The 22,480-nt window shown below is 44.5% G+C and overlaps 1 protein-coding gene across 5 annotated transcripts in view; it reads left to right on the top strand.

The window, feature by feature from the left end:
* SVOPL (SVOP like) overlaps nt 1-22,480 on the top strand; it is a 73,797-nt gene that overhangs the window by 15,917 nt on the left and 35,400 nt on the right. For all 5 annotated transcript variants that reach the window (XM_007983072.3, XM_037991140.2, XM_073009381.1 and 2 more), the window contains exons 5-7: nt 6,464-6,589; nt 9,004-9,132; nt 22,258-22,331. In XM_007983072.3, coding sequence (XP_007981263.3) covers nt 6,464-6,589; nt 9,004-9,132; nt 22,258-22,331 — 329 coding nt within the window. The remainder of the gene's footprint in view (nt 1-6,463; nt 6,590-9,003; nt 9,133-22,257; nt 22,332-22,480) is intronic.

Genomic DNA, 22,480 nt, shown 5'->3' with positions numbered 1-22,480 from the left:
CTCTGGGATATGATGTACATACAGGCATACCTTGGAAATATTGCTGGTTTGGTACCAGATGGCCGCAATTAAGCGAGTGTCAGAAGAAAGTGAGTCACACAACCTTTTTGGTTTCTCAGTGTGTGTAAATGTTATGTTTACACTATACTAAAGTCTAGTAAGTGTGCAATAGCATCATGTCTAAAAAGCAAGGTACACACCTTAATTTTAAAATACTTGATGGCTGATAAATTCTAATGATCTCCTGAGATTTTAGAGGGTCATAATCTTTTTGCTGGTAGAAGGTCTTGCCTCAGTGTTGATGGCTGCTGGCTGATCAGGGTGGTGGTTGCTGAACATTGGGGTGGTTGTGGCAATTCCCTAAACAAAGATAACAATGAAGTTTGCCATATCAATGGACTTCTTTTCCTGAAAGAGTTCTCTGTAGGATGCAATGCTGTTTGATAGCATTCGACCCACAGTAGAAAAACTCTTTCAAAATTGCAGTCAGTTCTCCCAAACCGTGCCACTGCCTTATCAACTAAGTTTACGAATATTCTAAATTCTTTGTTGTCATTTCAACAACGTCATAGCCTCCACCAGAGTAGATTTCATCTCAAGAAATCACTTCTGTTGCTTATCCATAAGAATATAATCCTATACTATATATTACAGTAATAAATGAATATATATATTACACAAATATAGTATATATTACACTAATATATTGCATGTACATCTATGTAAAATATATGTAAATATATTAGTATATACATAGTAGTATATATACATTTATATGCACATATATTACTGTAGAGTGTGTGTGTAGGGGTGTGTGTGTGTATGTGTGTGCGTGTGTAGTTTATATCACCTTGAAGGATAAGTGAGGCTCTTATATTTTTATTTTATTTTTTTGAAACAGAGTTTCACTATTGTTGCCCAGGCTGGAGTGGAATGGTGCGGTCTCAGCTCACTACAACCTCTGCCTCCTGGGTTCAAGCGATTCTCCTGCCTCAACCTCCCGAGTAACTGGGATTACAGATGTGTGCCACCATGCCCGGCTAACTTTTTATATTTTTAGTAGAGACGGGGTTTTACCATGTTGGCCAGGCTGGTCTCAAACTCCTGACCTCAGGTGATCTACCTGCCTCGGCCTCCCAAAGTGCTGGGATTACAGGCGTGAGCCACTGTGCCCAGCCGGCTCTGATTTTTTTTTTTTTTTTTTTTTTTTTTTTTTTTTTTTTTTTTGGTGAGACAGGGTCTTGCTCTGTCGCCCAGGCTAGAGTTCAGTGATGCGATCTCAGCTCACTGCAACCTCTGCCTCCTGGGCTCAAGTGATCCTCCCACCTCAGACACCCGAGTAACTGGGATTACATGTGTGCACCACCACGCCATCTGATTTTTGTATTTTTTTAGAGATGGGGTTTCTCCATGTTGCCTAGGCTGGTCTCGAACTCCTGAGCTCAAGCAGTCTGCCCGCCTTGGCCTCCTAAAGTGCTGGGATTACAGGTGCGAGCCACTGTGCCCAGCAGGCTCTGATTTCTTTAAAAAAAAAAAAAGAAGTGAAACAGGAAAGAAAAAATTTATATATATATGTATTTTTCTTTCCTGTTTCACTTCTGTTTTTTTTTTTTTTTTTTTTTTTTTTTTTTTCCTGTGGAGATGTGGTCTCACTATGTTGACCATGCTGTTCTGAAACTCATGGCTGTTCTCCTGCCTCAACCTTCCAAAATGTTGGGATGACAGCTGTGAGCCATCTTGCCCGGTGAGCAGTAATATTTTAAAAAACCTTTTTTTCTGAGAAGTAGGTCTCAACAGTGGTCTTAAAATAGTCAGTAAACTGCCTGTAGTCCCAGCTACTCGGGAGGCTGAGGCAGGAGAATCGCTTGAACCTGGGAGGCAGAGGTTGCAGTGAGTCAAGATTGTGCCACAGCATTCCAGCCTGGGCGAGAGAGCAAGACTTCTCCAAAAAAAAAAAAAAAAAAAAAAAACTCAGTAAACCATGCTGTAAACAGACATGCTGTCATCCAGGTTTTGTTGTTCTATTTCTAGAGCACAGACAGAGGAGATAGCATCATTTAAACAATTTATTTTATTGATATATGGATTTACATATTTTGGGTATATGTGTGGTAATACATTTGTGTAATCAAATCAGGATAATTGGGATATACATCATCTTATCTCTTCTGTACACTAGGAACCTGTGAATTACTCTCTTCTAGCTATTTTGAAATGTACAGTCAATTAATATTAACTACAGTCACTCTACTGATCTAGCAGACACCAGGACTTATTTCTTCCATGTGTTTATTCGTGCACAAGATTTAGCTTTTTTTTTTTTTTTGAGGGAGAGTCTTGCTTTATTGCCCAGACCGGAATGCAGTGGGACAATCTTGGCTGGTTCCAAAGAATGGACAAAGTATTGCCCACTCCAGTCTGGGCAATAAAGCAAGATTCTCCCTCAAAAATGAAGAATGAAGAACCAAAGAATGAAGGCCCAAGGAGAGGAGAGAAACCAAAGAATAGTCAGCCAGTGGAGCCATGAGAACCCATGACATTTATTGAGTTCATGTCTTATGTAGGTGCAGTTTGTGGTGCCCCCAAACGATGAAAATAATTGTTTTTGTAGAAGATACATAGAAAATCATGGGCCACAGACTACTGTAACAGATGGAAAAATAATGATAAAGTTTGAAATATTGTGAGAATTACTAAAACATGGCAGAGATATTAAGTGGGCACGTGCTATTGGAAAAATGGCACCAATAGACTTGCTTAAGGCAGGGTTGCAACAAACCTTCAATTTGTTTTAAAAAAATTGCAATATTTGCACAGTGCACTACAGCAAAGCACGATTAAAAGGAGGTGTGCCTGTGCATGTTTATTTTTGGCTGGTTGATTGTTCTTCAGTTGATACACTGTCTATTATTTTGTACCAACCAAAGAGGCCTGGGAATGCTTGAAGCCATACGTCCAATTCCAAGGTTTTCTGAGCCCAGGATGATCATCATCCAACAGCATTTAGAACACAGCGACCAATAGTCCAATGACCGGTTTCACTGGAATGACAGAAGCCTAGGAATGCATCCAGGATAAACTTTCTTCCCCACTGAGCTTCAGTAGTAGGCCCCAGCTGCTACCCCTTTAGGCTGTCCTACCTCCCTTCCAAGGATCCTGGTGGTTGCAAGTCCAGAATTGGCTCATACCTGAGGGAATGGGCCAAAATTGCCTCCTTTAGGTGGTCCCAATCCCTCCCCAGGCCCCTGATGGCCATTGATGAGACGTTTCGAATCCAGAAGACAGATCAGTCTAGATGCCCTGTCCCATCTATACTTAACCAAAAGCCCTGAATTTTCAGAGGAACCAAGAAAAAGATGACCCTTCCCACTGAAGCCTTTATACACTTGGCAATAAATAAAGCAGTAGGAAAATACTTTCAAATTTATTTTTTGTTAATAAACATAGGTGACTTTTTTTTTTTTTGAGACAAAGTCTCGTCACCCAGGCTGGAATGCAGTGGCGTGATCTTGGCTCACTGCAACCTCTGCCTCCTCGGTTCAAGTGATTCTCCTGCCTCCAGAGTGGCTGGGACTATAGGCATGCGCTGCCATGCCTGGCTAATGTTCTCTATTTTTAGTAGAGACGGGGTTTCACCATGTTGACCAGGCTGGTCTGTAACTCCTGATCTCAAGAGATCCACCCGCCTCGGCCTCCCAAAGTGCTGGGATTACAGGTGTGTGCCACCATGCCCGGCCTGACAAAAAATTTTTAAAAGAATCTAACAGGTACTGGATAGTGATTGTTTTCAATCCCTGCAACTCTCTTCTAATCTTTGTCAAGATGGAGGCACAGGCTGGGTGCAGTGGCACACACCTATAATCCCAACAGTTTGGGAGGCTGAGGCAGGCAGATCGTTTGAGCTGAGGAGTTTGGGACCAGCCTGGGCAACATGGTGAAACTCCACCACTACAAAAAAAAAAAAAAAAAAAATTAAAAAATTAACTGGGTCTATTGGTGTGTGCCTGTAGTTCCAGCTACTCATGAGGCTGAGGTGGGAGGATCACTTAAGCTCAGGAGACCAAGGGACTGAGGCTGCAGTGAGCCATTTATTGTGCCACTATACACCAGTCTGGGCAACAGAGTGAGACTCTGTCTCAAAAAAAAAAAAAAAAACCAGACAAAAAACCAAAAACTGGAGGCTTGGGAGTGCTTGGGTCTTACATGTGGTGTTATTGACTGAGCATGGTCCTGCTCAAGCTCCCCTATGGACATTTTCTCTTCCACCTGTGCCTCTTACTCTGCCACGCTTCCTGGTTCTGTCTCTCCCTTGCTAGTCTTATTTTCCATGTCTCCTGGGTCATCTAATATGCTCCAATACTGGGCTGGGTGCAGTGGCTCATGCCTGTAATCCCAGAACTTTGGGAGGCTGAGGCAGGTGGATCACTTGAGGTCAGGAGATGGAGACGAGCCTCGTCAACATGGTGAAACCCTGTCTCTTATACTAAAAATACAAAAAGTAGCCAGGCGTGGGGGCATGCATTTGTAATCCCAGCTACTCAGGAGGCTGAGGCAGGAGAATTGCTTGAACCTGGGAGGCAGAGACTGCAGTGAGCTGAGATCATGCCACTGTACTCCACCCTGGGCAGCAGAGTGAGACTCAAAAAAAAATACATATATATATGAATATATATATGAGGTCATATATATATATATATATATATTCATTCTAAGACTTTACCCCAAGCCCTGAATTTTTTTTTTTTTATTTTTAGAGACAGCTTATCTCTCTGTTACCCAGGCTGGAGTACATTGGTGTGATCACAGCTCCCTGCAGCCTCGAACTGCTGGGCTCAAGTGATCCTTCCACCTCAGCCTCCTGAGTAGCTGGGACTGCAGGTATATGTCATGGTGCCTAGTGAATTAAAAAAAAATTTTTTTGTGGAGATGGGGACTTGCTTTGTTGCCCAGGCTAGTCTCAAACTCCTGGTTGCAAGTGATTCCCCCACCTCAGCCTCCCGAAGTGTTGGGATAACAGGCATAAGTCACCGCACTGGCCCCAGAATCTTCCTCTACAACCTAGAGCGCCTCCTTAACCTTCAGAACTAGGCAGCCAATGAACTGATAGTTACTTGAATGTCTTACAGGCTCCTCAATACAAGATACTCAGAACTAATCTCTTCTTCCCCTGAAGCCTCTTATTTCTGTTTCCAATCTCAGTTAATAGCAAACACTTTCCCCTCAGTGATCTTGGACACAAACTCAGGAGGCATCCTGGGCCCTCCCTGTCCCTCATCCCCAGTCACAAGCCCCACTAACACACCCTCTATTATTAGACCTTCAGTCCAAACGTCCATCAGCGAACCCTGTCACCTTTATCTCCGAAACGTGTTCATCCATCCATTAAAAAATGTTCATACAATTAATGTGTTGAAAATGTGTCAATTAAAAATAAGAATTTTGCTGGGTGCGGTGGCTCATGCCTGTAATTCCAGCACTTTGGGAGGCCAAGGCGGGTGGATCACAAGGTCAGGAGTTTGAGACCAGCCTGACCAACATGGTGAAACCCCATGTCTACTAAAAATACAAAAATTAGCGAGGAGTGGTGGTGCGCACCTGTATTCCCAATTACTCAGAGGCTGAGGCAGGAGAATTGCTTGAACCCGGGAGGCAGAGGTTGCAGTGAGCTGAGATTGTGCCACTGCACTCCAGCCTGGGTGAGAGAGCAAGACTCCATCTCAAAAAAAACAAAACAAAAAACAAACCTGTTTTTTCACCATTCACTACTAAAATCCCATTCAATGCTACATCACTGACCTGGTCTACTGTAGTAGCCTTGTTACTGGCCCGCTTATTCATTGCCTCTTTGGCATTGTTGTCCCTGATGACTCAAGTCCCACTCTATCACATTTTTCTATTTTCTTTACAGCCCTTATCACTTTCTGAAATAATCTTCGTTTTTGTTGGTAACAGAGTTCTTTAGTGATGAAATAGTCACCCGGGGCTAGGTGCAGTGGCTCACGCCTATAACCCTAGCACTTTGGGAGGCCAAGGCAGGTGGATCATTTGCGGTCAGGAGTTCGAGACCAGCTTGGCCAACATGGTGAAATCCTGTCTCTACTAAAAATACAAAAAAAAAAAAAATGAGTTGGGCATGGTGACGCGTGCCTGTAATCCCAGCTACTTGGGAGGCTGAGGCATGAGAATCACTTGAACCCAGGAGGCAGAGGGTTCAGTGAGCCGAGATTGCGTCACAGCACTTCAGCCTGGGTGGGAGAGTGAGACCCTGTCTCAAAACAAAAGCAAAAAGCAAAAAGCAAAAAAAAAGGCAAAATGCTGGACAAGGTGGTTTCCAAAAGAGGATGTGTAAAGCACATGGGACAGAAGGAATTTTAATCTTTTTTAAAATATATTTTTCTCCTTTTTTTTTCATTGTCATAATTCCCCAAACAAAGAACTTTAATCTTGGACTTCTCTCCCCTAGGTGTTCTGGCTTGCAGGCTCACTGCTCATCATTGGCCTGGCCTCTGTGGTCATCCCCACCATCGGGTGGCGCTGGCTCATCCGCATCGCCTCCATCCCAGGCATCATCCTCATCATGGCCTTCAAGGTGGGGAAGCACTCATGGCTTCTTCCTGTCCCCTCCTCCTGCTGGTCCAGTGGCCTTCATGCCCCACAAATATCTATCTTTGTTTTTTTTTCCTCGAGACAGAGTCTCTGTTTGTTGTCTAGGCTGCAGCGCAGAGACATGATCTTGGCTCACTGCAGCCTCCGCCTTCCAGGTTCAGGTGATTCTCCTGCCTCAGCCTCCTGAGTAACTGGTATTACAGACATGCACCACCACACCCAGCTAATTTTTGTATTTTTAGCAGAGAAGGGGTTTCATTATGTTGGCCAGGCTGATCTCGAACTCCTGGCCTCAAGTGATCTGCCCACCTCGGCCTCCCAAAGTGCTGGGATTACAGGCGTGAGCCACCGTGCCTGGCCATCTTTCTCGCATCCTATTACCTTTATTGAGGAGTCTGTCTCAACCAGCCGGCAGCCCTCACCTCCCTTAGCCTGCTTCATTGCCCCTCTTCCTAGAAGTTTTCTCTGACAGCTCCGTCGTGTTTTTGCTGACTCCACTTTATCCTTCAGCACCCACCTGTTGGATGCTGTTGACATATTCCCAGGCCACCACAGGCCTGCTGGCTGGCATGTCCTCCTCTCCCACTCTGTAAGCTGTTCAACTGTAGAATCATCATCTTCCTTAGTTTGCAGTAAAATTCTACTCATTGTTCAAAGACAAGATTGACCGCTCAGCAGAATAGGGTTTTACTTTGGTGTCAGCTACCCTATGGAATCAAAGAATGTCAGAATTCAGAAAGGTCCTTGATGGCCATTCATTCTAAACCTTGACTCAATGCAGGTGTCATCTTCCAGTAAGTCACCAAAATGACCAACACAAAGGGAAAGAGGAGAGGTCACTAGACCTCTTAGACAACATGAAGTTGTTCCTTTGGCCACGTACCTATGGATCTGTAAGAAAGGTGTTATCGTAGACATCAAGGGAATGGGTGCTGTTCAAAAGGAATGCCCCCAGGTGTTACTGTGGCAGAACTGGAGGAGTCTATGATGTTACTCAGCATGCTGTTGGCATTGTTGTAAACAAGCAGGTTATGGGCCAGATTCTTGTCAAGGGAATTCGTGTGCATATTGAGTACACTAAGCACTCTAAGAGCCGAGATAGCTTCCTGAAACTTGCAGAAAATGATCAGAAAAACAAGCCGGCTGGGCGCGGTGGCTCACACCTGTAATCCCAGCACTTTGGGAGGCCAAGGCGGGTGGATCACTAGGTCAGGAGTTCGAGACCAATCTGACCAACATGGTGAAACCCCATCTCTACTAAAAATACAAAAATTAGCCAGGCGTGGTGGTGCGTGCCTGTAATCCCAGCTATTCAGGCTGAGGCAGGAGAATCGCTTGAACCCGGGAGGTGGAGGTTGCAGTGAGCCGAGATTGCACCACTGCACTCCAGCCTGGGTGACAGAGCGAGACTCCATCTCAAAAAACAAAACAAAACAAAAAAGGAAGCCAAAGGGAAGGTTACCTGGGTTCGGCTGAAGCACCAGCCCTTTTTCACCCAGAGAGGCACATTTGTGAGAACCATGGCGGGGAGCCTGAGCTGCTGGAAACTTCTCCCTATGTATTCATGGCATATTAAGTGCAAAAAATAAAAAGACCTCTGGACTGTTTTTAAAAAAGGGATTTTGGAGGTGTTGAAGGAGAGGACTTCTGTCTGTGGAAGAGATTATATGCTGGGAAACTGTCATATTGCTGTGGAGGCTGGACATGAGGCAAGAGGAAAAAGGCTGGAAAATTAAAAGTGTCAGAATAACCAAGAGGGGACCCAAACTGCCCTCTGGCCATGGGAATGTGGGGACAGGTGCTGCTGTGGAGGTGCTTTTCTGAGGAAGAGCCAACAGCCTTGATTGCGTGAGGTGTGAGAGATGGGAGGTGGTCGGAGTTGATTCTCCAGCTTCAGTGGAAGCCCATACTATTTTCTGCGTGCGATGTTCAAACTATTCAGCGTTCAGTGGGTTGAGGGCCTTGACAATCAGAATTGATTCTTCACCATGTGGGTGCTGGAGCCCCCTGCTCCTGTCACCCTTTAGTGGTTGCATGGTGGAGAGGTCCTGGGGTTCCTGGGGAGGGGGTGGAGAGAGGCGCCTGTGGCAGTGGCTATTTACCAATTGAAAGTGAGAATTGCATTATGTTAACAACTAGGTTGGGTCCTATTGGTGCTACACTGAGTATCAGCCTGCCATCATCCTAGAAGGCACTATGATAAGAAGAACATGACCTATTTTGTTCCAAATCAACTTTGAATCCAACAGAATACCTGCTACATTGCATGCCTTTAAGCTGGTACATACTTTTCCTATCTTGGGAAACTAGGACTGTACAGTGTATAGAGCAATAATAGCTGTACCCCTGGGTTCTATAGCAGTGGCCACTCTGATGTTCTTTGTAATCTCTACCCAGTTTATTCCTGAATCTGCCCGGTTCAATGTCTCCACTGGAAACACTCAGGCTGCCGTGGCCACTCTGGAGCACGTTGCCAAGGTGAACCACTCAGTCATGCCGGAGGGCAAGCTGGTGGAGCCCGTCCTGGTGAGTGCTGACACCCGAGGTCTTCTTCCATCACCAGTGGCCACTGGGAAATCCCCTAAGTTGTGGAAGGCTAGAGGGAGGGGGGAGCCTTGCTCTCTAGTCCTGTCCTAGAGGCAGGGCCATGGCCAGGAAAGATGTGAGGCTACATTCATTTTCACTGTGAGCCATGGGACCCTGGTGAGTTACCTACCTTTGTTTTCCTTATCAATAAAATAGGAATATTAACATCCACCTTGCAGAGCTAATCACATGATTTGGCGTCATTGTCGATAGATGGGAGACTGTTTTCTTTTTTGTACTGGCCTTGGTTTGTTTTGTTATGAAGGTTATAAACCTCATTACATGACTTTTTTCATCTCTCTGAAATAGTTTCTATAAGGTAGGTGTTAACCTCCTTGAACATTTGGTGAAATTTGCCTGTAGAGTAGTTTGCCTGATATCTATTTTGAGGGGTTGGAGGATAGCAAGACATTGTTGAGCAGAGAGTTCCTTTTTATTATTATTATTATTTTTTGAGACAGAGTCTGGCTCTTTCACCCAGGCTGGAGTGCAGTGGCACAGTCTCGGCTCACTGCAAGCTCCGCCTCCCAGGTTCACGCCATTCTCCTGCCTCAGCCTCCCATGTAGCTGGGACTACAGGCGCCCGCCACCACGCCCGGCTAATTTTTTATATTTTTTTAGTAGAGATGGGGTTTCACCGTGTTAGCCAGGATGGTCTCGATCTCCTGACCTCGTGATCCCAGTCACCTCAGCCTCCCAACGTGCTGGGATTACAGGCGTGTCTAAATTGTGGTAAAATATACGTAACATAAAATGTATTATCTTAACAGTTTTTAAATGTACAGTTCAGTGACATTAAGTACATCTGTGTTATGAAACCATAACCACCATCCATCTCCAGAAACTCTTCATCTTACAAAGCTGAAATTCTACACTCATTAAACAAACACTTTGTTCCCCCTCCCCTGCCCTCTAAAAACCGCCATCCTATTGTTTGTCTCTGTGAAACTGACTATTCTAGATCCCTCACACGTAGTATCATACACTGTCTGTCTTTTTGTGACTGGTTCATTTCATTTCGCATAATGTCCTTAAGGTTCACCCATGTAGCATACATAGGTCAGAATTTTCTTCCTTGTTAAGGCTGATTTCTATTTCATTGTATGGATAGCCACATTTTGCTTATGTGTTTGTTGATGAACACCTCTACTGTATACTATTGACTGATGCTACTATGAACATGGGTGACCAGATAGCTCTTCAAGGCCTCTTTTTCTTTCTTTCTTTTTTTTTTTTTTTTGAAATGGAGTCTCACTCTGTTGCCCAGGCTGGAGTGCAGTGGGACAATCTTGGCTCACTGCAACCTCCAACTCCCTGATTCAAGCAATTCTCCTGCCTCAGCCTCCCAAGTAGCTCAGACTACAGGCGCCCTCCACCATGCCCAGCTAATTTTTGTATTTTTAGTAGAGACAGGATTTCACCACGTTGACCAGGATAGTCTTGATCTCCTGACTTCGTGATCCGTCCAGCGAGGCTGTCTTTTCATTGCATTCTAGCATATGACTGATTTTTGTCCATGCATTAGTTTTATTACTTGAAGTATTTCTTTAGCTTTATATGGCTTTGGACCTTACATTTTTTTGTTGTAGTTGTCTAAACTGAAGTTTTTGTTTTTGTTTTTTTTTAATAATTTCAACTTTTATTTAGTTATGTTTGTGATGGGGTCTCACTCTGTCACCCAGGTTGGAGTGCACTAGTGCTGTCATAGCTCACTGTAGCCTTGACCTCCCAGGCTCAATCCTCCTACCTCAGCCTCCAGAATAGCTAGGACCACAGGTGTGTGCCACCACACCCAGCTAATTTTTAAATTTCTGGTAAACATGGGGTCTTGCTTTGTTGCTCAGGGAACTCCTGGGGTCAAGCGATCCTCCCTCCTGGGCCTCCCAAAGTTAGGGGATTATAGGTGTGAACCACTGTACCCAGCCAACTCTTACTTTAGTTTCAGGGGGTATGTGTGTGGGTTTGTTACCTGGGTCTATTCCCTGATGCTGAGGTTTAGGGTATCATTGAACCTGTCATCCAGGCAGTGGGCATAGTACCCACTAGTTAGATTTTCAGCCCTTGCCCTTTCCCTCCCCACTCTAGTAGTCCACAGTGTCTATTGCTGTCCTCTTTATGTCCATGAGTACCCAGTGTTGAGCTCCCACTTAAAAGTGAGAACATAGGGTATTTGGCTTTCTGTTCCTGCATTAATTTTCTTAGGATAATGGACTCCAGCTGCATCCATGTTGCTGCAAAGGACATAATTTCATTCTTTTTTGTGGCTGCCTTAAACTGTTAAAAAATTTTAAAAAGGCTGGGTGCAGTGGTTCACGCCTGTAATCCCAGCACTTTGGGAGTCCGAGGCGGGTGGATCACCTGAGGTCGGGAGTTTCAGACCAGCCTGACCAACATGGAGAAACCCTGACTCTACTAAAAATTCAAAATTAGCTGGGCGTGGTGGCACATGCTTGTAATCCCAGCTACTTGGGAGGCTGAGGCAGGAGAATCGCTTGAACCTGGGAGGCGGTGATTGCGATGAGCCGAGATCGCACCACTGCACTCCAGTTGGGGCAACAAGAGTGAAACTCCATCTCAAAAATAAATAAATACAAATTTTTTTTTAAAAAATCATTGTCTTTGAGAATGAAGGGCCTCAAATTCTATTTTTATTGAAAGTAGCTTTGGCTAGTATTTTCCATCTGCATTTTTTCAACTCTTTATTTTTAACCTTTCTATACTGCTTTGCTTTAAATGTATTTCTTGAGTCCGGGTGTGAGATAGCTCATGCCTGTAATCCCGGCACTTTGGGAGGGTGAGATGAAAAGATCACTTGAGGCCAAGATTTTGAGACCAGTCTGGGCATTAAAACAAGACCCCTCTTTACGCGCCCCATCCCCTGCAAAAAAAAAACAGGCCAGACATAGTGGTGTACACCTGTAGTCCCAGCTAACTACTTCAGAGGTTGAGGCAGGAGGATTGCCTGGGCCCGGGAGGTCGAGGCTGCAGTGAGCTATGGAGGCTTGAGTCCAGGATGTCAAGGCTGTAGTGAGCTATGATCGCACTGCTGTCCTGGACCCTGTATTTTAGTAGCCTGGACAACAGAGCAAGACCCTGTCTCAAAAAAAGTATCTCTTGTAAAGCTATAGTTGATTTTTTTTTCCCCCTTTCTTTTCCTTTCTTTTCTTTTTTTCTTTCTCTCTTTTTTTATTTTTATTTTTGAGAAGGAGTCTCCCTCTGTTGCCCAGGCTGGAGTGCAGTGACTGGATCTCAGCTCACTGCAAGCTCCGCCTCCCGGATTTACATCATTCTCCTGCCTCAGCCTCCCGAGTAGCTGGGACTATAGGCGCCCGCCACCTCGCCCTGCTAGTTTTTTTTTTTTTGTATTTTTTAGTAGAGACAGGGTTTCACCGTATTAGCCAGGATGGTCTCGATCTCCTGACCTTGTGATCTGCCCGTCTCGGCCTCCCAAAGTGCTGGGATTACAGGCTTGAGCCACTGCGCTCGGCCAACTTTTTTTTTTTTTAATAGAGACAGGGTTTCACAATGTTGGCCAGGCTGGTCTTGAACTCCTGATCTCACGTGATCCACCCACCTTAGCCTCCCAAAGTGCTGGGATTACAGGCATGAACCACTGCACCCAGTCGATATTCTGTCTTTTGATAATGAGTTGAACCCATTTACCTCTCCTGGCATATTTGGGCTTCTGTCATTTATTTTTATTTATTTATATATTTTTTGAGACAGAATCTTGCTCTGTTGCCCGGGCTGGAGTGCAGTGATGGGATCTCGGCTCACTGCAACCTCCGCCTCCCGGGTTCAAGCAATTCTCCTGCCTCAGACCCCCCAAGTAGCTGGGACTACAGGCATGTGCCACCATGCGCAGTTAATATTTGTATTTTTTTAGTAGAGGTGGGGTTTTGCCATTTTGGCCAGGCTGGTCTTGAACTCCTGACCTCAGGTGATCCACCTGCCTCAGCTTCCCAAAGGGCTGGGATTACAGGTGTAAGCCACTGTGCCTGGCCTGTTATTTATTTTGTATTTCTTATGTGTGTGCACAGTTTCAGGAAAATATTTTTTTCTTCTGAATCATGTCTTTCCTTTTCTTCTTGACTAACTTCTATTAGATTGAGTTTGCCTTTCCCTCCCCTGTACTTCCTTTTATTGACTTGGAATTAATGTACTTTCTTTTATTCTAGAGGTAGCCCTTAACTATTGAAAACACTCCTTTACAATATTTAATATTATTTGCTACCTTTATCTGGTAACTGGTTTTTTTCTTTCTCCTCTCTCATTTATATGGCTTTGGACCTTAAATTCTTTTTTTTTTCTTTAAACTGAACTGAAGTTTTTTTTTTTTTTTTTTGTAATTTCAACTCTTATTTTAGCTATTTTTTGTGATAGGGTCTCACTCTGTTACCCAGGTGGGAGTGCAGTGGTGTAATCACAGTTCACTGCAATCTTGACTTCCCAAGCTAGACAATACAAGGACATTAAATATGATCTTGCCAATTACCGTTTTCCAAATCTTGTTTGCCCAGGATTTCAGTTACACTTTGTTCATAAGTTTTTCTAAATTGTCATGATTTTGGAGCCAGTATTTATTTAGATTTATTAACATTTTTATTGATTTTTGCAGTTTTTATTCCTAAGGAGTTTTTTGCATCTCCTTTCTATTGTGTTAATTCAGTTTTATTCCTTTTTTTTTTTTTCTGAGGTGGAGTCTCACTCTGCTGCCCAAGCTAGAGCACAGCGGCGCCATCTTGGCTCACTGAAACCTTCCCTTCCTGGGTCCAAGCGATTCTCCTGCTTTAGCCCCTCAAGTAGCTGGGATTACAGGCGTGGGCCACCACGCCCACCTAATTTTTGTATTTTAGTAGAGATAGGGTTTCACCATGTTGGCCAGGCTGGTCTCGAACTCCTGACCTCAAGTAATCCACCTGCATTGGCCTTGCAAAGTGCTGGGATTACAGGTGTGAGCCACAACGCCCAGCCAATTTGTTTTATTTTTTGTTTATTTCATGTTTTATTTTTTGAGATGGAAGCTTGCTCTCTCACCCAGGCTGGAGTGCAGTGGCGCAGTCTCAACTCACTGCAACTTCCACCTCCCGGGTTCAAGTGATTCTCCTGCCTCAGCCTCCCGAGTAGCTGGGATTACAGGTGTCCGCCACCACACCTGGCTAGTTTTTGTATTTTTAGTAGAGATACCATTTCACCATGTTGGCCAGGTTGGCCTCGAACTCCTGACCTCAAGTGATCTGCCTGCCTTGGCCTCCCAAAGTGCTGGAATTACAGGCTTGAGCCACTGTGTCCAGCTGATTTGGTTTTATTCTTAATATTGAAATGTTAGATCTCTGTGGGTTTAATTGGGTACAAGAAACATGGTACAGATTTAGCTTTGTTATATCCACATGACTAACCAGTTGCTCTGGGGGGTGTGTATGTGTGTGTATATATACGTATATATTATATACACACACATATATATACATATATACACACACACATATACATATATTTATATATATATTTGAGATGGAGTCTCGCTTTGTCACCTGGGCTGGCGTGCAGTAGAGTGATCTCAGCTCACTGCAACCTCTGCCTCCTGAGTTCAAGTGTTTCTCATGCTTCAGCCTCCCGAGTACCTGGGATTACAGGTGTGCATCACCACACCTAATTTTTGTATTTTTAGTAGAGATGGGGTTTCACCATGTTGGCCAGGCTTGTCTCGAACTCCTGACCTCAAGTGATACACCCACCTCAACTTCCACCACCACGCCCAGCCCATGATGTGTATTTTTTGAATAATCCATTCATTATATATTTGAATCTGTTTTTGAATAATCTGTTCTAATAATAGATTTGTAGATTCAAGTATATATGGGGATTTATTATATGATAAAGAGCATTTCAAGTTGTTGAGGAAAGGATAGACAGGTCTGATATGATGATGTTTTAATTATAGTATTTTATAATATACTTTTCATTTCTGATAGGGTCAATTCCCCTGGTCAAACATCTTTTTCAGTATTTTTTCAGGCCTATTTTTCTAGAAAAATTTTGGAGCCACTTTATGAAGATCTACTCCCACCTTCCCCTCAGAATAAATAAATAAATTAAATTAAATTAAATAGGCTGGGCGTGGTGGCTCAAGCCTGTAATCCCAGCACTTTGGGAGGCCGAGATGGGCAGATCACGAGGAGATTGATACCATCCTGGCTAACACAGTGAAACCCCGTCTCTACTAAAAAAATACAAAAAACTAGCCAGGTGAGGTGGCGGGCGCCTGTAGTCCCAGCTACTCTGGAGGCTGAGGCAGGAGAATGGCGTAAACCCGGGAGGCGGAGCTTGCAGTGAGCTGAGATCTGGCCACTGCACTTCAGCCTGGGCAACAGAGCGAGACACCGTCTCAAAAATAAATAAATAAATAAATAAATAAAATAAAATAAAATAAAATCTGGCTGGGTGTGGTGGCTCACACCTGTAATCCCAGTACTTTGGGAGGCTGAGGCGGGTGGGTCACCTGAGGCCAAGAGTTCGAGACCAGCCTGGCCAACATGATGAAACCCTGTCTTTGCTAAAAATACAAAAACTAGCCAGGTTTGGTGGCAGATGCCTGTAATCCCAGCTACTTGAGAGGCTGAGGCACGAGAATCGCTTGAACCCGGGAGGTAGAGGTTGCAGTGAGCCAAGATTACGCCACTGCACTCCCGCCTGGGCAACACCATGAAACTGTGTCTCATAAATAAATAAATAAATAAATAAATCCTATGAGAGCTTGAGATTTTGTTGACATTATAGGCTAATAATGCAGTGAGAATCAGTATCTTTATAATACTGAGTATTCTTGTCCTGCTGTAAGTGTATTTCCCCATGTATTTCTTTTTATTTTTCTCAGCAACATTTTATAACTAATGTCAGTACTGCACATTGCTTATAGAAATGTATTCCTATCCACTTTGTTTTAAAAAATTATTTTATAGATGAAATTTTAAAAATTATTTTTCGGCCAGGCACGGTGGCTCACGCCTGTAATCCCAGCACTTTGGGAGGCCAAGGAGGACAAATCATGAGGTCAGGAGTTTGAGACCAGCCTAGCCAACATGATGAAACCCCATTTCTACTAAAAATACAAAAAATTAGCTGGGCGTAGTGGTGCGTGCCTGTAGTCCCAGCTACTCCCAGCTACTCAGGAGGCTGAGGCATGAGAATTGCTTGCATCTGGGAGGTGGAGGTTGCAGTGAGCTGAGATCGCACCACTGCACTCCAGCCCTGGTGACAGAGTGAGACTCTGTTTCAAAAAAAAAAAAAAATTTTTTTCTATCAGATTCATCACTTTTATTTTCTGTGTTGTATGGCTCACTTTTGTGGTGGTTCTCTGGAATATTTTTGTAGCTTTATAACTCTCAACAGCAGTTGCCAATTTCTTGATTGCTAAATGGCATCCATTTTGATAGAATTCCTTGTGAATTGGTTGAAGAAGCCATTTCCTTGAAGAACAGCAAGAAGCATTTTTAACATGAGTATCGGGCACATTTGGGCATGTGTGTGACCTAAACTAACTGCAAGACTTCACCATCTCCACGTGTTCATCCCTGGTTCCTGCGTACATCCAGCTCCCTACCTTTCTCTCTCCATAGGACATTTATTCTTGGAGTTGACAAGCGTATAAATCTCATATTTATCAAGTTTAAAACAAAACTCCTGGCCAGGTGTGGTGGTTCACAACTGTAATCCCATTCCTTTGGGAGGCTGGGGCAGGAGGGTTGCTTGAGGCCAGAAGTTGCGCAATATGGCGCAACCCTACCCCCACCTCTATTCAAAAAGCAAAAGAAAAGTAAAATAAAGCAGAACTCCTCATTTTCCTCCTCCAACCAGCTTTGTTTTCCCCTTTTGAGTCTTTTCATTGTGGCAAAATATACATAACAAAAAATTTACCACATTAACTTTTTTTTTTTTTTCCTGAGATGATTTTGCTCTTGTCGCCCAGGCTGGAGTGCAATGGTGCAGTCTTGGCTCATTGCAACCACTGCTTGCTGGGTTCAAGTGATTCTCCTGCCTCAGCCTCCCAAGTAGCTGGGATTACAGGCATGCGCCACCACACCCGTCTAATTTTGTGTTTTTAGTAGAGACGGGGTTTCTCCATGTTGGTTAGGCTGGTCTCAAACTCCCGACCTCAGGTGATCCACCTGCCTTGGCCTCCCAAAGTGCTGGGATTACAGGCATAAGCCACTGCACCCGGTCCATATTAACTGTTTTTAAAATTTCTGAGACAGGATCTTGCTTTGTCACCCAGGATGCAGTGCAGTGGTGTGATCTTGGTTCACTGCAGCCTTGACCTCCTGGGCTCAAGCAATCCTCCTGCCTAAGCTCCTGAGTAGCTAGAACTACAGGAGTGTGCCACCACGCCTGGCTATTTTTGTACAATTTTTTTGTAAAGACAGGATTTTGACATGTTGCCCAGGTTGGTCTTGAACTCCTGGGCTCAAGCAATCCTCCCACCTCAGCCTCCAAAGTAGTTGAAATTGCAGGCATGTGCCACCATGCCTGGCTAATTTTTTCATTTTTATTTACTTGTTTTTTTTAAAAGACAGGATCTTGTTCTGTCATCCAAGCTGGAATACAGTGGCGTGACCTTGGCGCATTGCAGCCTCAACCTGCTGAGCTCAGGTGATCCTCTTGCCTCTGCCTCCTGAATAGCTGGGACCATGGGTGCACACCACCACACCTGGCTAATTTTTTTTTTTTTTTTTTAATTATTTTGTTGCAAAAGGGTCTCACTGGCCCAGGCTGGTCTTAAATTTCTGGCCCCAACTGATCCTCCCACCTTGGCCTTCCAAAGTGCTGGAATTACAGACATGAGCCACCGTGCCTGGCTTTAATTTTCTTATTTTTTAATAGAGATGAGGTCTTGCTATGTTGCTTAGGCTGGTCTCAAATCCTGGCCTCAAGCAGTCCTCTCATCTCTGCCTCCCAAAGTGCTGGGATAATAGGTATGAGCCACCGCACCAGACCCCCAGATTTTGATAGGATGAGGAAGGACAGGATCCAAGGATACTAGACATCTGGTAGAATGAGATGGCATCAATGCCAAGGCAGGGAATGAATGCATGACAGGGAGACCAGGAGGTACAGAGAAAAGCTGCTGGCGCACAACCTTGCTGGGGCAGGCAGGACCATGGGAAAGGCTCTTCTGCCCTCAGCTCATGCTCTGTGTCTGAGATGGGTCCATACCAGCAGTGCTACCCAGCCCTGAATCTTTGCATTCTCAGGATCCTGTAGCCGCCATGGGACAAGTGATGTCTGAGTGTCCTACACACAGGCAAGAGGTGGGCTGCCCTGGGTGTTCCTGATTGGTTGCTGAGGACATCACTGATGACAAAAGTCTTGAATCCCACTACCATCTGGCCTGCATTTTAAGAGTGAGGTGGCGTGTGCTCCATAGTAATGCAAATATCGTGAGCATTCGGTATGCCAAGCCTTCCCCATATTCATCATTGTATTTTGGTAAGGTATTCTCACTTGCTTCTGTGGAGTGTTGCCCCCGTTATTATATGTATCTCAAAACCTATTATAATCCTGGAGCAGTGCGTCTGTTCGTTTTGCATTGCTATAAAGGAATACCTGAGACTGGGTGACTGTTAAAAGAGGTTTATTTGGCACATGGTTCTGCAGACTGTATAAGCATGGCACCAGCCTCTGCAGGGCTTCTGATGAGGCCTCAGGAAGCCTCTATTCACAACAGAAAGTGAACAGGGAGCAGGCACATTACATGGTGAGAGAGGGAGCAAGAGAGGTGCGAGGTTCCTTTAAACCAGCTGTCGCATGAACCAGAGTGAGAACTCACTCATTCCTGCAGGGAGAGCACCAAGCCCTTCATGAGGGATCCGCCCCCATGACCAAAATACCTCCCATAAGGCTCCACCCCCGACACTGGGGATCACAGTTCAACTTGAGACTTGGAGGGGACAAATAACCAAACCATATTAAACAAGAAACCCCAATTTTCTTCCAAAGGATTCAGAATGATTCCGTCATACTAGTTTATTTTTAAATATTGGAAATACACTCTCATGGGTTTGGAGTTCAGAAAGCTACTATTACAGCGTCAGCTCCCTTCTTCCTTCCTACTGAGATACTGACAATCACCTCTTACCCAGCAAAGCAGGGTGGGAGGATGAACTAGTTGCTAGGCAACTATGATTAAAAGAAGGAAACTATTATGGTTTATAGAGACTGGAACATAATCTTTAGGTGGCTGTAAAATTCTGATTGTCAATAGTGTAAACAATAAAAATAGTTGCAAAAAGAAAAAATCTTAGCAGAGATAATTAACTCAAAACCACGGATAGCTGTAAGATTATAAGATAGCTGAGCACAACTGTTTTTGGCATGTGCTTTGTGAACTGAATGCAGTAGTTGGAACTCTAGGACTGAAGAGCACTGAGGTCAGAAATAAGTTATCTCTCCTCTTTCCTCCTCCTTTTTCCTCCCTCCACCATCCTCCCTCCACAATCCCCTATCTCCCATCTTCCCTGCACATTCTCCATCCTTCCTTTCCACCCCTTGCTCCTCTGTCTGGCTCCTCCCTCCACATCCCACTTCCTCTGCTTTTCCTCTCCTACCTCACCTCTCCCTCCGCCTTCTTCATCCCCCATTCTTCACCTTCCCTCTTCCATCCTTCTGTCCCCCCTTCCTCCTCCTCTCCACTTTTCTTAAGCCTTCAGCTTTCGGCCTCCATCCGTCATGCCCATTAAGTGATCTTCTTCACAGTCATCTGTTTTTTTTTGAGATGGAGTCTTGCTCTTGTCACCCAGGCTGGAAGGCAGTGGCGTGATCCTGGTTCACTGCAACCTCCACCTCCCGTGTTCAAGCGATTCTCCTGCCCCAGCCTCCCGAGCAGCTGGGATTACAGGTGCATGCCATCACACATGGCTAATTTTTTTGCATTTTTAGTAGAGATGGGGTTTTACCATGTTGGCCAGGCTGGTCTTGAACCCCTGACCTCAGGTAATCTACCTGTCTTGGCCTCCCAAAGTGCTGGGATCACAGGCGTGAACCACTGCGTCCGGCCCTCCACAGTCATCTCTTGAGCAAGGCCCAGAGCTACTGGCAGTAGACCCTGCCTTTGGTTTGGTCACAATCTTACAATCTGGTTAATGAAATGAGCATCACATATGAAGGAATAAATAACAGAGCCCAGATGCTTAGAACCAGGTGGGGTGTAGGTGTATGTGTGTGATCAGAGCAGAAGGGACTAAGCCATGGCAGTCTGAGCCTCTTCCGGGGATAAATGGGACATAAACTGAACACTAAAAGGAGAGTGAGCCTGCCGGGCGTGGTGGCTCATGCCTGTAATCTAAGCACTTTGGGAAGCCAAGGCAGGTGGATCACCTGAAGTCAGGAATTCAACACCAGCCTAGGCAACATGGTAAAACCCCGTCTCTACTAAAATTACAAAAATTAGCTGGGCGATTTTGTGCACACCTGTAGTCCCAGCTACTTGGGAAACCGAAGCACAAGAATCACTTGAACTTGGGAGGCGGAGGTTGCAGTGAGCCAAGATCACGCCACTGCACTCCAGCCCAGGTGACAGAGTGAGACTCCTCAAAGAAAAAAAAAAAAAGGAAAAAAGCCTTTGGGGAGGGGAGAGGGCACTGCAGGCCCCAGGAGATGTGTGCTGAGACCAGATACGGGAATGTGCAGCGGGCCTTGGTCAGATTGGGAAGAGTAGTGGAAGGATAAGGGGAGGTGGGGATGGTTAATGTGTGCCAGAAAAAATAGAATAAGACTTACTATTTGATAGCAAAACAGTGAGTATAGTTAATAATAATTGTACATTTTAGAATAACTTGAGGTACATAATTGGGTTGTTTGTAACTTGAAGGATAGACGCTTGAGGGGATGGGTACCCCATTTTCCATGATGTGCTTATTTCATGAGCTGTATCGAAACAGCTCAGGTACCCCATAAATAGACATACCTACTATGTGCCCCACAAAAATTAAAAATTAACCATTGGAGCAAAAGGCCTCTAAGTTACCTTCAAACTCTAACTTTCTGTGATAACAAAATCTGGGGCACCCAAGGACCACATTCCCGGTGTCTCTAGAAAGAGCCTGTAATCCCAGGTCTCTTTCTGAGAAAAGAGCTGTTGGTTTTCAATGGCGTGCCCTCATCTGAAGCATTCCTAGCTTTACATAAAAATCGATTACTGTGCCATCAGGTAACTCTTCCTTGTTTTTTTTTTTTCCTCTTTTTTTGAGACGGAGTTTCACTCTTGTTGCCCAGGCTGGAGTGCAATGGCGTGATCTTGGCTCTCTGCTACCTCCGCCTCCTGGGTTCAAGCGATTCTCCTGCCTCAGCCTCCCAAGTAGCTGGGATTACAGGCATGCTCCACCACGCCCGGCTAATTTTTGTCTTTTTAGTAGAGACGGGCTTTCGCCATGTTGGTCAGGCTGGTATTGAGCTCCCGACCTCAGGTGATCCACCTGCCTTGGCCTCCCAAAGTGCTAGGATTACAGGCGTGAGCCACCACACCCAGCCCATTGTTACTTGTTTTTATCCGAAGGTATTGAATAGGTACTATGGACAAGAACTTTTGCTAACTACACCCCTTAGAGACAGAAAAAGAAATTAGGCATTCTGTCCTTTTTCAACTTTATGCCGTTGTTTTCTTAACAAGTCTCATATTCTTTTAATATAAGAGTTTTCGTTTTAATGCTAATTTTAGAAGAATCTCTCATCAGTTTCACAGTTACTTTGCATGTGTCCTCCTACCCTCCCCACCCCCGCACCAGTGCTGGTGAGCAGAGGAAGAGCAAAAGGTTAGGATCTTAAGTTCAGTGAACTTTGGTAATTGTCAATGATAAGAAAAAGCCAAAAGACAGATCTGGCTGAGACAGATGGGTTTAAAGCAATTATCTCTGGGTTTGTGTCAGCTGTATTCATAGGAGCTGAGTGGTTATCCCAGGCCACCATGCTCCAAAATGATTCTCATCTTCTGTGATCGAAAACAGTGGAAACTTTCGTTCATCCTTAACCTGCTGAGTATATTCTGTCTCCCTCTTTTCATTATTACCCCAGGAAAAAAGAGGAAGATTTGCAGACCTATTGGATGCTAAATATTTACGGACCACGTTACAGATCTGGGTCATATGGTAAGAGTGTAATTATTTCAAAACTAGTTTTAAATAGAGGCATTGGGAGGAAGCCTATTTAAGTAAATCTATGTGAGTGCCACTGGGGAGAAAAACATAACACCAACTCCAAATATTACAAAGACAAGCAATGTCTTGTCATTCTACAA

This window comes from Chlorocebus sabaeus, chromosome 21, assembly GCF_047675955.1.
Source record: "Chlorocebus sabaeus isolate Y175 chromosome 21, mChlSab1.0.hap1, whole genome shotgun sequence".
Classification (NCBI taxonomy): domain Eukaryota; kingdom Metazoa; phylum Chordata; class Mammalia; order Primates; family Cercopithecidae; genus Chlorocebus; species Chlorocebus sabaeus.
The sequence above is the reverse complement of the archived record's forward strand: the minus strand, read 5'-3'. Positions and strand labels throughout refer to the sequence as shown.